General features: G+C 34.6%; 1 protein-coding gene across 2 annotated transcripts in view; it reads left to right on the forward strand.

The window, feature by feature from the left end:
• The window catches only part of SPATA17 (spermatogenesis associated 17), a 202,957-nt gene that overhangs the window by 53,675 nt on the left and 128,498 nt on the right, over positions 1-20,784 (forward strand). For both annotated transcript variants that reach the window (XM_057315487.1, XM_026517325.4), the window contains exon 6: positions 14,943-15,066. In XM_057315487.1, the coding sequence (XP_057171470.1) occupies positions 14,943-15,066 (124 nt within the window). The remainder of the gene's footprint in view (positions 1-14,942; positions 15,067-20,784) is intronic.

The raw sequence follows: 20,784 nt of genomic DNA on the forward strand, positions 1-20,784 counted from the left end.
TTCAGATAAATTTTCTGCCCCCTTTCTTTTCTTCTTCTGAGATCCCTGTAATGCAAATGCTATTCGCTTAATGGAGTCATGAGTTCCCTAAGTCTGTTCTCATTTTGCATAATTTTTTCCCTCTCACCTTTGCAGCTTTATTACTTTCCATTACTCTGTCCTCCAGGTCATTAATTCATTCTTCTGCTTCTTTAGCCTGCTATTTATTCCATCTAGTGCATTTTAATTTCCTTTATTGTGTTCTTCATCTCTGATTGGTTCTTTTTAATCTTTCGTTAAGGGTCTCACTTATGTCCTCCACTCTTTTCTCAAGTCCAGTGACTATCTTTATGACCATTACTTTAAATTTTCTAGCAGGCAAATTACTTATATCCATTGCACTTAGGTCTCTTGCTGTGGTTTTGTCCTGTTCTTTCATTTGGGACATATTCCTCTGTCTTCTCATTTTGTCTAACTCTCGGTCCTTTGGAAAGTCAGCCAAATCTACTGCTCTTGAAAGTAATATCTTGAAGAAGAGGTCCTATAGTGCCCTGCAGTTGCAATGTCCCATGTTCACCAAAACCTGGTGATTTAGGGGGTCTCCTATGTATGGTGCATGTGTCCTCCTGTTGTGTCCTGGCTGCTTTTTCCTTCAGTCTAGTAGTCTCCAGTGGCTCTGTCTGCCTGTTGTGGGCAGTGTTTGGTTCCTGGCCTGGGTAGGGTGTGTAGCCTTAACAAGGTGCCCACTGGTCCGCTTGGCAAAGTGAGACCTGCCACTACAGCTGCCACCTGACTGGGCCACTAGGGTGCTGCAAAGCGCACGTGGGTGGGGTACACAGTTTTAACAAGGTGCATAGGTATTCTATGGGGTCTGCTGCTGGAGTCGCCAGGACCAAGTTCCCACAAAGCATGTGGGTCAGGGAATGTTGGCAAAGTTTGTGGTGGTCTTTTGGGAGGGGGGACTTGCAGCATTGGGAATGAGGAAGTCTGTCTGGAAGGGGTGGGTCCTTGAAGCCCAGGGGGCTGGGACTTGGTATAAGCAAGTTAGATAGTGAATGTCTTTGTTCTACTTATTCTGGTGGGTGGCCCTGTGTTTATGCTGGATGGTGGGGGAGGGAAATGGTGCCTGCCAGCTCCTTTGTTCCTGGAGGAGTTTCCCTGGGAAACTTGCCCTTCTCAGATAGGCTTTTAGTAAATAACTCTCCCTCCTGTGTGCCTCAGGTGTTTCCCAAACTGCTGCTTCTAAGCTGTATCTCAGCGGGCTGTTTGTTGTGCTCTTATCTCCTTAACAGTGGGGACTTGGCTCCCAACAGCCTGCAGGCTCTCCCAGAACCCAGCCCACTGATTTTTTTTTTTTTGTATATATTTTTATATATTTTTAATTCTTATTTTATTTTTTATTTATTTTTAAATTTAAATTCAATTTTTTATTAATTTAAATTCAGTTAATTAACATAAGGTATCATTAGTTTCAGAGGTAGAGGTCAGTGATGCCTCAGTCTTAGGTAATACCCAGTGCTCATTACATCATGCTGATTTTTAATATTCCAGGCGTTAAGTCCCAATAATTGTAAGAACTCACAAAATTTGGCCTGGCCCCTTATGCTTCCAAAGCCAGTTTTTATGGGGATTATCTTCTTCATGCAGACTCCCTGGTGTGGTAGTCTGTTTTATCCCCTCTCTGTGCTTCTGGCTTCCTCCCTCCCACGGTGGGTTTGTTTAACTCCCCACTGCATCTCTGCCCTCCCTACCCTCTTTGATGTGGCCTCTTCTCTAACTTTAGTTGTGGAGTTTGTTGTGCCAGTCTTCAGGTCATCTTCTGGATTATTTGCACTGATGTTAGTGTTATCTAGTTGTATCTGTGGGACAAGGTGAGCTTATGGTCCTCTTACTCCACCATCTTTCCAGTCTATTATTATTATTTTTACATATAGGAAAGCAATATGTTTTGAACAGAGTAATTTTATACTTTACTGAAATTTCTAACTGTGTCTCAGAATTCTTGTACTTTTTTTAGTGTTTCAGCTAGATATTGTTGGTTTGTTTTCCCATTCAGTCATTCAACAATCTGATGAAGGGTGGAGAGTAAGCTGGAGCAATGGGAAGCTGTGCTCTTGACACTGTCCTCCCAAGTCCTGATTGACCTCCTGTCACTGTGGATATTGATTTCATGAAGCAAGATCAATGTGAAGTTCCATTGCTTATAGACTCTTTTCTTTTCTGAGTTTATTTTATTCAGCAGCTCTCAGGCTACTTTTCCTTATTCTCCTCCAGCCCAGATTTGCCATCTGGTCTCAACTCAATCTGAAGCTCTGATCAACAAAAAAAGAAATTACTTGGCTGCAATTTCTCTCCCTTAGTCCTGCATCTGGTTATTCCTGTCTTTATCTCTCTTGGTTGGAACTCTTACTAGATTCCTCAGATTTGTTCAGTTATTTCCCACATACTATACTGGCTTTGTGATTAAGGAAAATACCCTGTATTTGTGGTCTAAATTTAATTGAATATGAATTTAATTAAATATTCTTTATTCATTCAATTCCTACTTATTCTCTTGAATTTATGATGGGTGTTGTGGCTGTTCCTTGTTTTTGCCTATATTTTTGTTTCTTTTTGCTATATTTTTGTTTCTTTTTATTCATTTAACTGACTTTGGAAATAGATTGTGGGCAAAAGAATACATTCATTATCTTCCTAGAAATCCATACATAATTATTTTAATAAGCACTCAGTATTAGCTATTATTTTATGCTTTCCTTAAGTGTCATTTCTTAACTTTTTAAAAAATTACCCTGTCTTTAAGGTGTGAAGCCTAAGTTGTTTTACACTTATAAAGCCTTTTTTTTGGGGGGGGGGGGTTATTTGTATACATGGCTATTTTCCTTATTTAAAGCAGTTTTATTTTGACCCTTGATTATACTATTTTCTCATTAAGATATGGAAGTTTTATCTTTATAATACTATTGAAAATTTTCCTATTTCCTATTTTTGATGTAGAGTACTCATTAAAAAAATTGTATATAAGTAAATGTATGAATACATAAATAGTTTGAAGATGGGTCATATATTCTTTTTTAGTACATAAATATTTGTTAATTAAGTGAGATATTACAAATTTTGAAGAGTCAAATTAGATTTTCAATAGTGACAAAATCTGATTGTCTTAAAATATGTAAATACTTCCTTTATATATTGTCCCATATTTTATACTAAGTGTATAATTAAACATTTACAATAATATTGTGATACTATCTGAAAGACCAGTTCACACCTTTTATAATCTCTGAGCCTGTGTGAGGTAGGTGAAAGAGCAAGTGTAAAGTCTTAGCAGATCTCAGTGTGAACCTCCCATTGAAAATACTAGGCATTAATTTTTTAATCTATAGAGCTATTGTTGCTCAAACACGTTACCAGTCACTGACATGTATTGAGCACTTATTGTATACCAAGTATTGCACTAAGCTTTTTATTCTCATTATCTCCTTCAATTTTCACAGCAAACCTATGAGGTCAATATTACTACCTACTCAACAATTCAATTAGAAACATTTAAGTTCATTTCATTATGTCAACGACATCCCTCTAAGTGGTATTTTTCATAGGATCCTTAGTTGGGGTGGAAATATTTGTACAGATGTTTGATAAAGAATGAATAGTTACCTTAAATAAAGCTAAGCATACAATATAGATGATGAACCATTTCATCATTAGTTGTTTGGTAAAATTAAATGAAACTCATTCAGAATCAATATTAAGAGTCATTTCTGTTTTGTATTTATTTACTTTAGTAAAGCCGATCCATTTCCTTTTGAAAAGATATTTTATTTTAAAGCTAATCAGTAAAGCTAGTCAGTAAAATAAAAATAAAAATTTATTTTTACTAAACATATTATTTTAAGTTAACAAAAGGAGTGGTAGATATTTCCATTTTAGTTCCATAAGACATATTTGAATCATAAAAACTGGCTGTTTTGTAGATTCATTTGGTAGGAAAACTGTCAGGTAGCCTCCATAAATGGGTTGTCATGTTATTTCATTTATTTTTATTATTTGAACTCAAATTAACTTCACAGTTTCACAGTCTATCTATCGTGAATCTGAACTAAGTAGGACAGAAGAAAAGGTGCAGTTCCGTTAAGCTATAACATATCATTGGCTGTCAGGTAAGCCTTGTTATGCTGTCCATCCTCATTTAACTATCCCACAAGATCTCTTAATGAAGTTAAGCCCCAAGTTCACTCCAATAATTCTGTGGCAAGAGTTTGTGCAATGTAACAATTCATCACTTGTCAGGAAGGCACTTTTAGTTTATACATTTAATAAGGGCATCCTCTAGCTTGGTTAATTAGAAGTGAACAGTTTGCATATTTACTAAATGCAGAGTGTCATTGCCACCACGGCCTATTGCCTACATGAATTATTTCTCTATCTGCAATAAACAGCTGGGTAATTATTACTGCCATAATCAGATAAATTCCCTCTGTAAGGCTTTTCTTACATGGCAATTCTTTGAACTCATCCAAAGCTGAACAAAATTTATGAACTCCAGCAGCTAGGCCACTTTTTCATAGTATGGTGTCCCTGTTCACTATTTCAAGGACATAAGTAGAAAACCATTTATATTGTGTAAATAAGGAGAATAAATATGATTACCTAAAGATAACATTTCAATAAACCTCATTTTAAAAGTATAATATTCTGATCTCAGCCAACTAAATGATAGTGGTTTGGCTTTATCTAATTATATCTAGATGACAGTCTCTTTTAGGAAGGAATAACCTGAGATTTAAAGAAAACAACATTTTCGATTTCAAGAACCAAATTAATCTGTAATGTTAGCTATACATGTGACTTTTTCTCTGTAGAATCATTTTATATGTAAAGATACAATTAGTATAACAATTTAGTAGAATTTAGATAAGAACACACTAGAGTGTCTAAAATACAGTGCATATTCTTTGCTTTAGAAACAGTCTGTTACGTATCCATAATTTGTAATTAATGGCATAATCCATATAGTCACTTTACAGTATGGAATTATATCTACCATTTGATCACAATCTTTCCACATACTATATTTTTAACAGAAATGTATTACCTTTAATATATTGCTATTTCAAAAAAATTTTCAATGCCAAGTATATAGAAAGAATAAAAAAGCTTTATTCCTGAAATAGAATTAATAAAAGGAAAAAACTTATTGCATTGGATATAATTTCTTTATATATATGTATTTAATTTTTTTTCAGATTAACTCTTTACACAATGAATTTTAGGCTGTTTACAAAAAGTTGCATAAAGAGTTAAAAGAAAGACCACAGTAAAAGAAAATACAGAATGATAACTGTATTGGTGTGACTGATCAGGAAATGTGATTAGTTAAGTATGTCCCATTGTGAAAAAGTAAAAAAAAAAAAATGTGCATATGCCAAGAAACAGCTTTTTCTAGCCCTGATCTAAAAGAAATTTCACATTCAAATCTTCAGTAGGATACACTGGTAATGTAATGAACAGTGACTTCAGTAACGTTTTATTTTATTTTATTTTATTTTATCTTATTTTATTATTTTTTTAATAAAGATTTTATTTATTTATTTGACAGAGAGAGAGACAGCCAGCGAGAGAGGGAACACAGGCCGGGGGAGTGGGAGAGGAAGAAGCAGGCTCCCAGCAGAGCAGGGAGCCTGATGCAGGGCTCCATCCCAGGATACTGGGATCACGCCCTGAGCCAAAGGCAGACGCTTAATGACTGAGCCACCCAGGCGCCCCAGTAACGTTTTATTTTAAACAGGAAAAAAGCTCCCTGAATTTCAAGTCTCTCTTTTTTGTGGTGATATTAAAAAAAAAAAAAAAAAAAAGCCGGAGTATAGCATTAAGTTTTTACTCATTTGAAAGCAAGGAACTAAAATATGTTGATTTGTGGATTTAGTCTTGTGGTTGTCCAATTTTGAGGGATGGATGAATTGGAAGTTCTTATCTCTCACTTATGCTAGCTGATCTCTTGATATAAGATGGGTGGAAGAGATTTCCTTTTTTTCCATTTTAATTCTGTGATAAAGACTGGTAAAGCTATTGTTCATATTGTTGATTGAGAATGCATTTATATAGTGGAAATCAGGTTCTGGTACTTGATATATTTGTGTACGAACTTTTTCAGCTAATACTTGAGGATATGTTTTAAGTTATTTGAAAATGTATTGAGAAAATGTAGCTGTTGCTAAAAAATTACTTATAATTCTATCCAGTAGGCTATTGGGCCTTCATATTATTGGGTTCTTTAAAGCATAAGACACTATTGATCATTTTTTTCCTCTAATCTCTCTTACAGCTTAGATTCTGTGACCCCACTTTCTCCTGGTTTCCTTTCTACTTTTTTAATGGTTTCTTCTTTGTTTGTGTATTTGCATTTATTCACCTGATCTTAAATAACAATTTTCTCTCTTTGATGCATTTGCCTTTTTGCTGTCTGTGCTCTGGACAATCACTTCCACTTCTAGGACTTCAGCTAACACTTGTATTGTGATGATTCATAAATCTGGATACTCTCCTGCCCAGCATTTTCTTCTGACTTCTTAGACTGATTATAAGACAATTGGCCACTAAATAGTGTTCTAAAACTCATTAGATAATTTTCTGAAATTATATGTGATATACTACTTCAAGTGATACTACTTTAAAATATGTTGACGTCTTCCTATGGTATATATATTATTGCTTTAGGATAGCATCCTGATTAATTCAGAGATGTGCCTGGATTGAGTGTTGAGTGTGTTGCATGCAAAAGCAGCAGCAATTATTTTTGCTTTAAAATGAAGTTAACACATTTTAAATGAGAGACAGTGTGTGATTTTTGAGTGAACACAAAGTAAATAAGATCTTGCAATTCTTTTTATATGAAATAGAAATTTAGCTACCTCAACTCTAAACTCTACTCCAAATAAAACGTCGGTAGCTTGGTACTCCTCCTCCACAGCTGAATCACTGTGAAGATACACAAAGGAGAGAAAATATGATGTGCCTTGATCTACCTTTATGCAGGAAAGCCCCATGCTGTGTCTCAAAGTCACCATCTGTAAAGTCATTTCATTTCACAAAGAAGAACAGGAACCTTGTTAATAATACCTGCCCCTTACCAACCTCAGTGGAATGTTGTGAGGTTGAATTAATATCTGTGAAGCACTTGAAGCTCCTGAAAATAACGCACTATGTAAATACATTTTATCATTATACCTACTGTTGTACTTAGCACAATGTCACTCTCAATTATTTGACATTATATATATTATATAAAATTTTACTTCCTTTTACAGCAACTATCCAGTATAGTGAAAAGAAAATAATTTTACAGTGAAATATGTGCATATTTTTAGAAAGAATACTACACAAAAAAATTCTTTTCAACTAAGTTTATTCAAAGGAACCAGAAGAAGAAAAAAATTGATTTTCATGAATGATCTTTGAATGGAGTCTTATTGCTTTTTAAAATCATGCAAAGTAGGCAAATGAAATAATGGAGCAATTGGATGATCCCTTTTTATGATCAGAGTGAAGTCATGGTATTGTAATTTTATAACATCGACCATTATCTTCTTTTTTACTTTTTTCATTCTCAAAATATCTTGTCTATAGAGTACAAATTTGCTAGCATTACCCTGAGAGAGCCCATTCACCCTAGGTCAGGAAACCTTTCTTCTAATATAAAGTGCTTTTCCCCCACTTTGCTGTTGATGGACCACGTCTCCCAAAGATAGCCAGAGTTTCCTATGAGTACTCCAGCCTCATTTCCTCACCACGCTCCTCTCTCCCAGCCCTTCAGTTCATTCCCAGTGCTGCCACCTACATGAAGCTTTTTCTGATTTCTCTGTGTAAGCATTGCCTCCGTATTTCCTCATCTTTTGTCCATAGTCTAGTTGGTCATCTGTTATTTTATTTGTAAGCTACTCGAAGGCAGGGATTGGCCTTTACACATCTGTATTTTTTTTTAATATCTTAAACATACTTGTGACTGCCTGACTGAATAAGCAAATGAGTGTTAAGTTCTTCATGATATTCATTCTTAAAGTAGCTTAGGCATTTTGAAGAGAAATTGATCTATACAGCAACAAAGAATTTTCAAGAGTAGCTAAAAATATTTTCTTAGGGACTTTTCTGTACGTTTTCAGTATGTGAGTCTCAACTGCAGGTTTCAGAGGAACGCATGAAGCTCAGGAGCAGCCTGAGTGCTTGAATATTAATGACTGTGTGCTGCACAGCCCTTAATTTTAAACTGTATTTTCCCTTTGTAAAGTGCTGCCCTAATGAAATTTGCAGCGCCTGTCCAACAAGTCCAGGGTCTTGGTAACCAGGTAGACAAAATAAGTGGTTTAAATGGTTTGACTGACTTACAGGGAAGCTTTTGTTTCTAATGCAAATGTTTTGGGTATTTTTCTGACTTCCAGAGAATCTGTTCCAAGGTTTTATCAATCCCCAAATCGTTTTGAATGTTACCAAGCCCAAGCATATAATTGGCTTTATTTTGCTAATATTTTTGCTTATATTTTAGATTTTGCCACCTTTTTTTCCTTTTATTGTCTATTTATTTGGTTAAATTAATATGGACATATTAAGAGCAGATAATTATGAGAGATAAAACAAAGCACATTCAACAGATTTAACTAAAATACTGTAATGTCATAATATCCCACAGCAGAAAGTAATGCTTTTCGACTATTTCTTTTTCTTTTCTTTTCTTTTCTTTTTTTTTTTTTTTGAAGGCTTCTTGCACATCACTGACTTCATTTCCCATCAAAACAGAGTGAGGACTCTGGAGAATTGTCTGAATCCATTTCCTTAGAATTATTATTTCTTAAAGATGTCACAGATGACGGCATTTTGTTTTTATTTGAGATACTATGTAATATTATTACCAGTTCCCTCTGAAATTTTGGGCATTTATGCTTTCAAACAATCTCCATTTTTTTTATTTCTCTGTCAAAATTATGATTTCTGTGAAAATATTGTGATGTACATATCGTGTCTCCTTTGTAGTACTTCTCAGTGCTTTAGCTTATATGGTGATACTCATATTAAAATTATCAACTGAATATAAGGCATCTCTTTTTGCTGTCATATTAGTGAGGAGGATTGAATCATCTTAATTCCTCAGCAGAGTTGATAATTTTCATTGCTGCAGACTGGTGCTTCTCAGACTTTAGCAGGCAGGATATTGCCTCCGGGTCCCCCCCCCCCCCCGCCCTAGGATTTCTCAGTTGGTCTGGGGTGGAACCTGACACTGTGCATTTCCAGCACTTCCCAAGTGAAACTGATGCTGTTTTCCAGAGACCACACTCTGAGAACCACTTTCTAGGCAAAGAGCCAGAATCCTGGTTCTTTCCTACTTCCCAAGAGAGGCTTTCTCAATGTGGCTTCTTCCCTCTTCTAATTAAACCATCAAAAGTGATAAAATGTACTATTAGCTGAGAAATAGTTAAAAAGGATGGTAGCACCTAGTTTATACCAGATATTAGACCAAATAGTCTGGGAGGGACACATCAATGAATAAATCTTAATCCTGACCTTTGGGACCTCTGCAGTTGGTGGGAGAGTGCAGGAAGTCATGCAGGTATGCAGCCATAATATATTGTAGAATATAACAGACATATAAAAAAGAGGATTATAACAGTGGAAACAGCTAGAGATTAATTATTGTTGAACTGATCTATGAAGCCTTTTTATTTTTTATTTATTTATTTTTTTTGTCAGAGCACACGAGTATGCACAAGTGGTGGGAATGGCAGGCAGAGGGAGAAGCAGGCTCCCTGCTGAGGAAGGAGCCCGATGTGGGGCTCGATGTGGGGCTCGATCCCAGGACCCTGGGATCATGACCTGAGCCAAACGCAGCTGCTTAACTGACTGAGCCACCCAGGTGCCCCATATGAAGCTTTTTTAGAGAAAAGGGTAGAGATTTTTGTTTTTGGGTTCTGGACCTACAAGACGAGAAGACAAAAATTATAATTTTTTTTAGTACCATATTTTGAAATGAATAAGAAAATCAAACAGAGTAGCAAAGTGTAGTACACTCTTGAACAATGTGGGAGTTAGGGGCCCTGACCCCTTGTACAGTTGAAAATACACATACAAGTTTTGACTCCCCCTAAACTTAACTACCAATACCCTGCTGTTGAGTGGTAGCCTTACTGATAACCTAAACCGTTAACAGATATTTGTATGGTATGTGTATTATATTCTGTATTCTCACAATAAAGTAAGTTAGAGAAAAAAATATTATCTTTTAAAAAGATTTATTTATTTCAGTGAGTGAGAGAGAGAGAGAGAGTGCAGGGCAGAGGGTCAGAAGAAGAGGGAGAGAGAAACCCAAACAGACTCCCTGCTGAGCATAGAGCTGGATGCAGGGCTCAATCCAGGACCCCTGAGATCAGACCAGAGTGGAAACTAAGAGTCAGACACTCAACTGATTGTGCCACCCAGGTACCCAGAAAAGGAAATGTTATTAAGAAAATCATAAGGAGGAGAAAATACATTTATAGTATTATAATGTATTTGGTGAAAAAAATCTGCATATAAGTGGGCCTGTGCAGTTCAAACTTGTGTTGTTCAGGAGTCGACCGTATTGGATTTGGACAAAATGTGTGATATGACTATAGTGTTGTGCATAAAGGCATGAATTTTGGTGTGAGAGCTATATTCAAATTCTGACTCTCACCTTCTAGTTTGGGAGTTTGGACAGAGATTTAACCTCTGTGACTCTCATTTCCTAATCTATAAAATGGGAGTGATAACACTTGTCTCACTGGATTGCGAAAGGATTAAAAGTAATAGGTATGTTTTAGCCAGGAACCTCTTGGAAATAAAATGTAAGTGTAGGATTAAACTGGTAATACTTTATTAAACTGGTAATACTTTATACTAATATTCAGGGCAGTGAGCACGAGGAAAAGTGGGAGTGAAATGTCAGAGATTGAAACTGACTCTGAATGTAATGATTTGAAGCAGGACTGTATGGGAGAGCCTTTGGGGAATATCATCTGTAAGGTGGTAGAGAAGTTGAACTGCATCAGAAGTCTCAGCCAGTCTCAGGAAGCTCAGGGTTTGGATGGGTCTTTAGAGTGGACCCAAAGTGAGACAAAGGCTCTGGGCGTATGTATTCCCTCAGTCACCAGTCACTGGATGCAGGTTGGAGGGAGAGAGTGACAAAACCTGAGACCTGGCAGCTGATTTTCTCCCGTGCATACTGCTCTAAGCTGGCCGCTGCTAGTACTCATGCATTGGTCCTGTAGGGAGGAATGTGGTATGATGAGCTCCTGCAGCCCTGGCCACCACTTGCTAGGGAGTCCCATAGTGTAAGGTGCAGCAGGTGTGCACTGCATTCTCCATTAGCCACGCAGGTTTGCAAGGAGAGCTCTCAGCAGTGCACAGAGGACAGAAAACAGGAAAATTTATTTGCATGACTCTCTTCCATGTCCTGTTTCCCACCAGCCATGCCTCTGTGCCTCTTAGAAAATCAGATTCCATGCTTTGCGTCATGGATTTCATCCACAATCGTACACTGATCAGGAAAGAGAAAGGAAGAGATCACTGAGGGAGTTTGAGAAGATATAAAAGATTGGTATGTGGTTGAGTTGATAAAGCAAGTAGTCTAGAACATGGCTTAGAGTGAAAATTGAATATATAGCTAATACCTGTGTAGCGTCTTCCTATGCAACAGCCCCACTCTGAGCACTTTATGTAGATTAATGTATTTGCTCCTCACAATAGCTTGATGAAGAAGACACTAGTACTAATATATTTACATTTTATAGACAAAGGTATTGAGACTCATATATTAAACAGCTAATAAATAGCACAACAGAGTTTATAACCAGGAGTCATTTCAGAGTTTATGCTGTGAACCATTCCACTGTATTGCTTCCAAGTAGCTATTATTATTTTAAATGATTGAGATCATAATTAGAATATGTATTTTATCATTATAAATATCATTAGATTTAGCAAAATATATTGAATATGAAAGACTTTGAAAAAGTTTCAGTATTTTTTACCTTTATTTTTAAACTAATATCACCAGATAATTTATGTAAATGAAAAGTGATACAGGAAGTCCTGGGACTTCCCAAGTTTCTTTAGCTATGCAATAGAAAACAGCATCATGAAATAAAAGAAAATGTATGTGGTTCATTCAATAAAAAATATCTTCTGTCCTGATCTGCAGTTAGAGAATCCGTAAATCTAAGTATCCTAATTCCATTTCTGTCATTAACTGATTTGTTATTCAGAATACATCACTTTATCTCTTTATGTGTTACCGTATTTGTAAAATAAGGTAATTAGTAACATCTATCCCGTATATATCACAGGGGTTTTTTTTAAGGATAGAAATAATACAATATATATGCCTGAAATGAAAAAAATATATTGAAAACAACCTGGAATTATTTGGGAAAAAATTTAAGTGTTTTAGAAGTACTGCATTAAAAAAAAATTTTAAAAATCAATAATTTTATAATTTTATAAACCTAGTTCAAGTGGTTTCCATCATTTAATCTTTAATGGGATAATAATTTTTTATTACATCCTTTACACTGAGATATCTCTTGATCGCTATTGATGCAACAAAAACTTGTATACCAGAGATAAAAATTTATTCAGCTCTTCCTACTTGGCCATTAAACAAAGACTATTTGACGTGGTGTTCAGTATATCTGTACACTCTCAAGTATGGCAATAAATCCGGAACATAAGATTGATTTTTTTCAAAAATCGTATAAATTTATTAAATTAATTACTTTTGTGTTTTGAGATTACCACGGATTAGTTTTCCTAATGTTTTGTCAAATTTCTTGGATTTATTTTTAGGGCTTTTCAGTTCCTTCTGGGTTTACAGTGTGCTTTCTTTACCTACTGGAAACTGACATTCTTTTACATATCTCTTGATTCTTGCTTTCCTTGTCAAGCTCCCTGAGTACATGCTGTTTTCAGTTTATGTTTCCATATCCAGAAGATGGAATGTTTTTACTACATCAAATAATTTACACTTCTGATTTTATATCCAAGTCCTATTACTTCTTTGCACCTTACCTGTTCATTTGTGTGTACAATTATATTGGGTAGTTTTTTCTTTCTTATGTAAGATCCCTTATTCATTAGATCATTTATAGAGCACACACTTCTTTGTAGATGTTTTTTTTTTTTTTTATTTTTGTGATTGCTTGGAAAATTACTGTGCTTATCTTTGGAATGACATAAAATTGGATGCATGCGTATCTGAGTAATTATCCTCGTAGAGGCAGTTCATTGGTTATTTTAAATTATCTTAAAGACTTATAAGAGGAATTATAGAAGAAATATTTTTTACATAATATTAAAAGTAAAGATGAAAATTAATAATGTATTTAGTTTTTTATGTAGTATGTGATTGTTATTTTTCTTGGTAAAAGCTCTCATTTATTCATATGTACCTGCCTTGAAATTTGTACCTTAAGGACAAAGAAAGGTCACCAATCCTTCTAACTCCTGGTTCTTTGTCAAAAATGGACACAGTTAATGAGGTTTGTTTGGTACAGAACAAATTCTCAGACACAGATAGAGATCCTTTCAATGGAAACAAATTTGTTTGGCTTTACCAGGTTACTTAGCGATTAATAATAGCCTTGAGATGCAGGTCAGAAAGGTCATTGTACCAGCTTGCCAACACAATCTAAATGTGCAGCTAGCCCAGCTCTGTGGGCGCAGAAGCCCCCAAAATACTATGCATAAAGTAAAACAGGCTATTTTCTGACTCCTTTTTTCATATTAATAAGCAATTTTCAAGAGAAGGGTGGCAAAATGAGGGCCATGCCACTCCAAGTAATTCATTTATTTTGCAATTTAATCTTATGTTGAAAAAAATTGCTCTGCTGCAGTAGCATAGCATGGTGATTTTTAAACGTCAGTGTGTTTCATAAGTAACCTTGTATGAAGTATTGTATTAGTAGCCTTTAACAGAAAATTGCAACAAAAATATTTCTAGACGTTGAAGTAGAAATGAGAATCTTTTTTTTATTTTTGGAATCTTTCCCTCTACTTTCCCTTGGTATCTCTGAGGTAAATGCTCAGGTGATTTGCTTAAGGTTTTACTTAAAGAACTGGACACTAAGTTACATACCTATTTTTGAAAAAGAATAACGTGTACTTTCAAAACATTATTTTAACATGAATAGTTAAATTTGTGCTGTGAAAATAAAAGATTTCTTTTTTCCGTGTTTGATAATATCTTATTCTATTTATCAGATGTTTTTTCCACATAGTATATTTTTAAAGGTTTATTTGTGTTTAAATTTCTTAGATACACATAAATGATGAAATTTTCATTATTTTAATGGAATTTATTATACCTCGAGAGCCATGGACTTATTTACCTGGTTTAGCTTTTATTTTAATTATCTGTATAATTGAACAAAATAACCTTTCAAGTGCAGGATAATGCATGCTGGTATTATTTGAACTGTTAACTGAAGTAAACTTAAATTAAGTATATATATAAAAACCCATGACACTTTCAGAATTAGCCCGTTAGTATACAAAATAAATGATTAGAGCTTTGTAAATATGAAATCGAAACTTAAAGTCAGTAGCTCAGATGTTTTCTTGGGGTATTTAAGTGTGTCCAATAGCTAATCTTCAACCAAAGAAAATGGCAACATTGTCGTTCACTTACTTTGCACTTGATATATTTCCTCAGCTGTTGAATTAATGATAATATGTAGATATTTGATTTAAAAAATTTAACCACTGAAAAATCACTTAAATGCTTTTTAGAGATTGCAAAGATTCAGTGGAATGTGCAGGTAAGATCGATTACACCACTGATTTTGATGGATGTGGGTGAAAGTAGCCCCTCAAAAACTTACTTGATTATCATCCGTGGAAGAATGAAAATGCTGGCAGATTTTTAGTATCATAAATAACTGCGGATTGTTTTGATGCAGGGAAGCACTGGAGGAGTTTGCAGAGATGAAAGAAAGAGAAGAGAAGAAGGCCGACCTCGAAAGGGAAGAGAAGAAAAGAGATTACCAGGCCCGAAAGATGCATTACCTCCTCAGCACAAAGCAGGTTGGTCTACCTGTGCCTGACAGCTCCCGTAAACCACTTGGGCCCCGAGCCTGACAGAGATAAAGTAGCAGGCTGAATGGGACATGACTTGTTGAAAAGATATCACAAAGACACTACTTCGAGTTCAATTTCGTGTTTCTGTGTAGGTGCGCGCAGGCACCATGACTCGTCCGTGACAGCAGCTGCATAGACGCAGCCGCTGGGCCGCTGGCAGAAAGGTCCAAGTCAGCAGTGTCATCTGCCACTGTGATAACACTACACGAAGGGCATACCCTCGCTTTTGAAACCCATTCTGAGTGGCTTATTGTTGTTCTGCGAATTGAGCAAGGACTAAGAAGTTATTAAACTGAGGTCGCTTTCAGGTTTTCCCTTTTCCTTGAGCTAATGTTGAGATTAAAACCATTCTTGCACCCTTTCTAAATTTTGATGCCAGTTTTCAGTAAAGCTTTGAACAAACCTGCTTCAGCAATTACATCTTCATATTGAGATACAAATGTGAAGTTTGGAATACTTAGAATGATTTTCTTATCAGTGGTAAAATTTCAGTGCCTCAAATCTTGTCAAGTTGCTAAGAAAAAATACATTTGGGGTGTAGAATATTCTGCTCATAAAGAAATGTGGTTAAAAAACAACATGACTTTGGGGCTTGAAGTATATTTTGTTAATTGAGCTTCAGGCAGGAAACTAGCAATTTGTGGGTTTTTTATTCTTTCTCAGAGACTTTCAAGTCCAGTCTCATAGTTCCAGTCGGAGTCACACATTCAAATGTCTCAGACATAGGCAAGGCAAGTCTGTGGTGGAGGGTGCTGGAGGGTGTTACCTGAGACTGACGGTCATGCTTCGAGACATCCAAATTCAAAAACATTAAGTACTGGACTGGCCATGTACATTTAGAACAGAGAACTGCACTTGTAGCCTCTGTTTGGTAGTCTAATTAACAATACTTTTGATAATGGTAACTGTCTTAAAATTTACTTACATTTGTATAGCTGAGATATCTCCATTTAACAGAGAAAAAACCGGAAGAGAAAATTATGGGACTGATTTATAGACACAAAACTAGTGGTGGTAAGTCTGGTACTCAAACTGAGGTCTTTAGACTCTAAACACTTAGACAATAAAGATAATTTAAAAAATAATGGGGCGCCTGGGTGGAGCAGTCCTTAAGCGTCTGCCTTCCGCTCAGGGCGTGATCCCAGCGTTCTGGGATCGAGCCCCACATCAGGTTCCTCCGCTGGGAGCCTGCTTCTTCCTCTCCCATTCCCCCTGCTTGTGTTCCCTCTCTCACTGGCTGTCTCTGTCAAATAAATAAATAAAATCTTTAAAAAAAAATAAATAAAAATAAATTTAAAAATAAAAAGTTGAGGTATTTTACATTCAATTATAAATCCATAACAATGTAAAGAATTTATCTGTATAATTGGTGGGCTTTTTAAATGTAGAATCACAAATCAAGAATTCTTTTTTTGACTTTAGTTATTAGTAATTTTAATTTTGATAAAACTAAGGGAGTCATAAATATATCCTTGAATTCTTTAAACCTGATAATAATATTGGGTACAGTTGTTTATTTTGATAACTCTGAATCCCTTTTATACCTTAAATCTTCTTAATCTGAGGTCTAATTGTGCTGTTTATACTTATGATGGGTAGTGTAACAGCAAAAATAACTTTTTAGATGGTGAAATCAGATTTAATGGAAACATTTGTTAATTCTTTTATCCAGGGTTATTTAGATATCCACATAGAGGAATATTTTAGGAAGTCCATAAAGACTTAGTTATTTTATTAATAAAAATAATGGTCTAGCAGGGGGCACCTCGGTGGCTCAGTCAGTTAGGCATCCCCCTTCAGCTCAGGTCATGGTCCCAGAGTCCCAGGATTGAGCCCCACATCGGGCTCTTAGCCTGCTTCTCCCCCTGCCCCTCACCCTGCTCATGCTCTCTCGCTCTCCCTCTCTCTCAAATAAATAAAATCTTTAAAAAATTAAAAAAAAGAAGAAATAGCGAATATCCATGGAATACTTACCGTGTGCCACAGAGTATGGTAGGTACTTTATATGCATAATTTATTTATTTTGATTTCATTTCAGTTTTAAATTTAAACACCTGGTTTAACAAATTATTTCACAAACTTGACCATGTGACTTGACTCTTGGACCCTAATGAATTTTTAATGTTACTGTTGTGTTTTAGGTATGTTTGTGTTAACAAATATCAGCTGTCAATGCCCTGGCCCATTTTCCTTCTTGTTTATACCTTGCAGACTGCTGGTAATATCCATGTATATAGACTTTAGTTGAGTGGTCCTTTGTCTCCAGAAATCTTTGGCATCCAATAAAATGGTTGTTTTTGAGGCACTGTGTACAGTAGAATCAGTATGAGCATTGACATCAGAGCTAAGTGGGCATCCAAGCTCTCCCACTTAGGGTAAGATCAGGAGATTACCTGGAATTGTCTGTTTCACTCTACAATTTGAAAGAACATTATGAGAATTGAATATAATATATTTAAAATACTACCTGGCCCTTAGAGAGCATTCCAGTAAATGATAGCAATCATAATTAGAATTTAACTTACCAAGGGGTGCCTGGATGCCTCAGTCAGTTAAGTGTGTGCTTTTGGCTCAGGTCATTGATCCCAGGGTCCGGGGATGGAGCCCCACCTCTGGCTCTCTGCTCAGCAAGGAGCCTACTCCTCCTTCTCTCTCTGCCTGCTTGCACTCTCTCTCTGTCAAATAAATAAAATATTTAAAAAAATAAAAAGAATTTAACCTATCAAGGATAAACGAAGATTCTATACTTTAATTTTTTCTGTTTGTCTTAGTTGTTGGAAGCATTCATTTTCTCATGTCTTTGCTTTGCTTTCCTTTAGTTATTAATGAAAATTAGAAATATTTATAATGATCTTCCCCAACATCACCCTCCCCCGTTTACAACTGGTCTCACAGACTTGAGGGCAATGGAGGGGAAATGATGTTCTTAAATCCCCTTCCTTGGAGAAGAATATTATAAAAATATCAGAGACTTTCATTTGGATCTGGCAAGTTGGTCAGTTTTTGTTATAGTGATCTTCATATTTGATCACAAATAACTGGAGATAAAATAAAACCCTTTGAACCTATGCAAACACTTTTATTCCCAAAGCAAACTTTTTTTTTTTTTTTTTTTTGGCAATGAAATAGAACAGTGGTATCATCGTAGTCTCATCTGTTGACTTTGATCAGGGGATTAGTTTTACTAATGGGATGGTACTAGAAATTTCGAATGTTTCATTCCTTATATCTACCAGATTTGCTTTACTTAGCTTTAAATCAGTATTTTTCATCATGATATAAAAAAGTTGAATTTTAAACTGATATTACAAGTCGCAATTATAAAACATCTTTACCTAAACAAAAGTATGCAATATTCACCTTAACCTAAACAAAGATATGCAACACTAACATTAATAAATAGATTGAATATAAATCTTAACTTTAAAATTCTTCAATTATTCCAAATAACATATTTTTGAGTACCAACAATCTCTCTGACACCGAACCAGAAGTAGGACGTATAAATGTATGCTGTGTGATCCTTAACCAAAAGGTGCATTCATTCTGATTTTGGTCTATGCCAAACAAATGTTTTTACTAGAAAGAAATTTGACACCTTTCAGTTACAGTTTATATAGGTGGTCTTATTGAAATTAACAACCATTTATATTTAGGATTTTGTGATTCCATTTATTATTTTATTTTCACAAAAACCTTTACTTTCCCTAACCTGAGGAAGACTCACACAAATTCAATTTGGGTATTATTACTGATTTTCTCAGCATGACTTGGCTATGGGGGAGAAATTAAGCTGCAGATTTTAAAACATTCCTGAGATAGTTATAGATTAATTTTGTTGCTGTTTTAAGAGTTTTGATTTCAAATTATACAAAATACACATTTAAGTACAAAATAAAAGCCAGATATGAATTGAGTATTTGTTATTAAAGGCTTGTGTCATTTTAACTCTCAATTTGTGCAGTTATTTGAAAGTTTACTGAATAAATATTCAAGTGTAAATAATTTTTATAAGAAGTACAGCAGGATTGGAAAAGTTCTGCTGATGTACTTAAAGGGAATAATACCATAATAGCCTTTTTAGAACTATTTTATTGGTGACTTCAATAATTGAGGAGTGATTTATAATGATATATAATGATAGTTTGTTGAATGCTAATTTTCATATTAAATTTTCATAGGTCTAATATAGCTTCACTTAGATGAGTATAACTAAAATGTTGACTCAGACAAAGAATGCTTTAGAAAAGGTAAGAAATTTTCTAAGCCAAAGTTGTATTTGTGAATTCATATGTAGATAATAAATGAAGTCATGTGTTATTTAATGTATTAATAATTTTAGGGCTATTATGCTGATATACTGACATACTCATACTGATAACCTAGTTTCACAGTCAATGTTAGTACAAATCTAGTGTGTATCTTAAAATAGTTCTAAAATATATTCCTGATTTTTACTGATATTAAGTATCTCATCTTTATGCAAGCAAATATGTTAGCACTAATAGGAATTACACAAGTAAATAACTAATATTGCAATGAGTGAATTAATAGACCCCTCAGGGTTTTATTAATTAAAAAGTTCAAGTCATATTAAAGCACCTTTTGTATATGTTTATTTCAATCAGAAAGCTGAACATGGTAACTTATTTGCATAAATAATCAATCACCATTTACTAGTAGTAATAAGGTTAATTTGTTGCTACAGACATAATAGGATTAGTCAATTATATTTCCCAGAAAATACTATTTGTTATGCACCCCATCACCTGTAAAACAGGATTGGGTTTAGTGCCCTTATTAAATGAACACATCAAAAAATCTTTGTCCCTGTAAAAGTTTTATGAAAAGAAAGCTAATTTTAGTTGATTTGAATAAGTAAAATGCAAACATTGCTTCCATTTGTAAATTTAATTTATCTTTCTGCAAAGATTGATTATTTAAATAAAGTTATTTATTTTGATTCAGTAACCAGTCAGACTAAATCTGACACATATAGGACATATTTCCTTTGAAGAAAATCTCATTTGCAGATTTGTTTTACTCCAAATAAACTGACTTTCATTCCCGTCCTTGTTCTTGGGTAATAAATTATGTTGTCTGCTCCACCTACTGGTAGATACATGAAAAAGGCCTATTGTTGGATTCATTAGAAGACGCTGCCTCTAAAATGTTGCCAGAATTTTTACAGATCCTCCTTGAAAACAGCAGGTTACAGATACAAATGTAAGATTCAAGATCCACATTATAAATAATGTTTAGAAGTATAGGTTATTATATAGAATTATATACATTGCTTCCTGATCAGTGAAAAATAATAACCATTTTTTATTTCAATACACTAATAAAAAAAGAATAGATATAAAATATATGCATGGCTATATTATTACTACATGTATTTTATTTTATAATAATGGTTCTTAATAGTTTATACATACTCAAGTTAAAATTAAAATGAAAATTTATAAATTTAATTAAAATTTGTAACATTTTATGGAAATAATTTTCATGTCATCACTTATATAATAGGTTTTCAGTGTTTTCTCTTTAATGCATAGTTTTTATATGGACACTGAGGTAATGATTTTCAGTTATTTAAGATTCTTTAAAAGGACCCCATACTCCAATTAATATTAATAAAACGTCTTTATTTTATTTCTTGAA

Source organism: Ursus arctos, unplaced genomic scaffold (assembly GCF_023065955.2).
Source record: "Ursus arctos isolate Adak ecotype North America unplaced genomic scaffold, UrsArc2.0 scaffold_2, whole genome shotgun sequence".
NCBI classification, from domain to species: Eukaryota; Metazoa; Chordata; class Mammalia; order Carnivora; family Ursidae; genus Ursus; species Ursus arctos.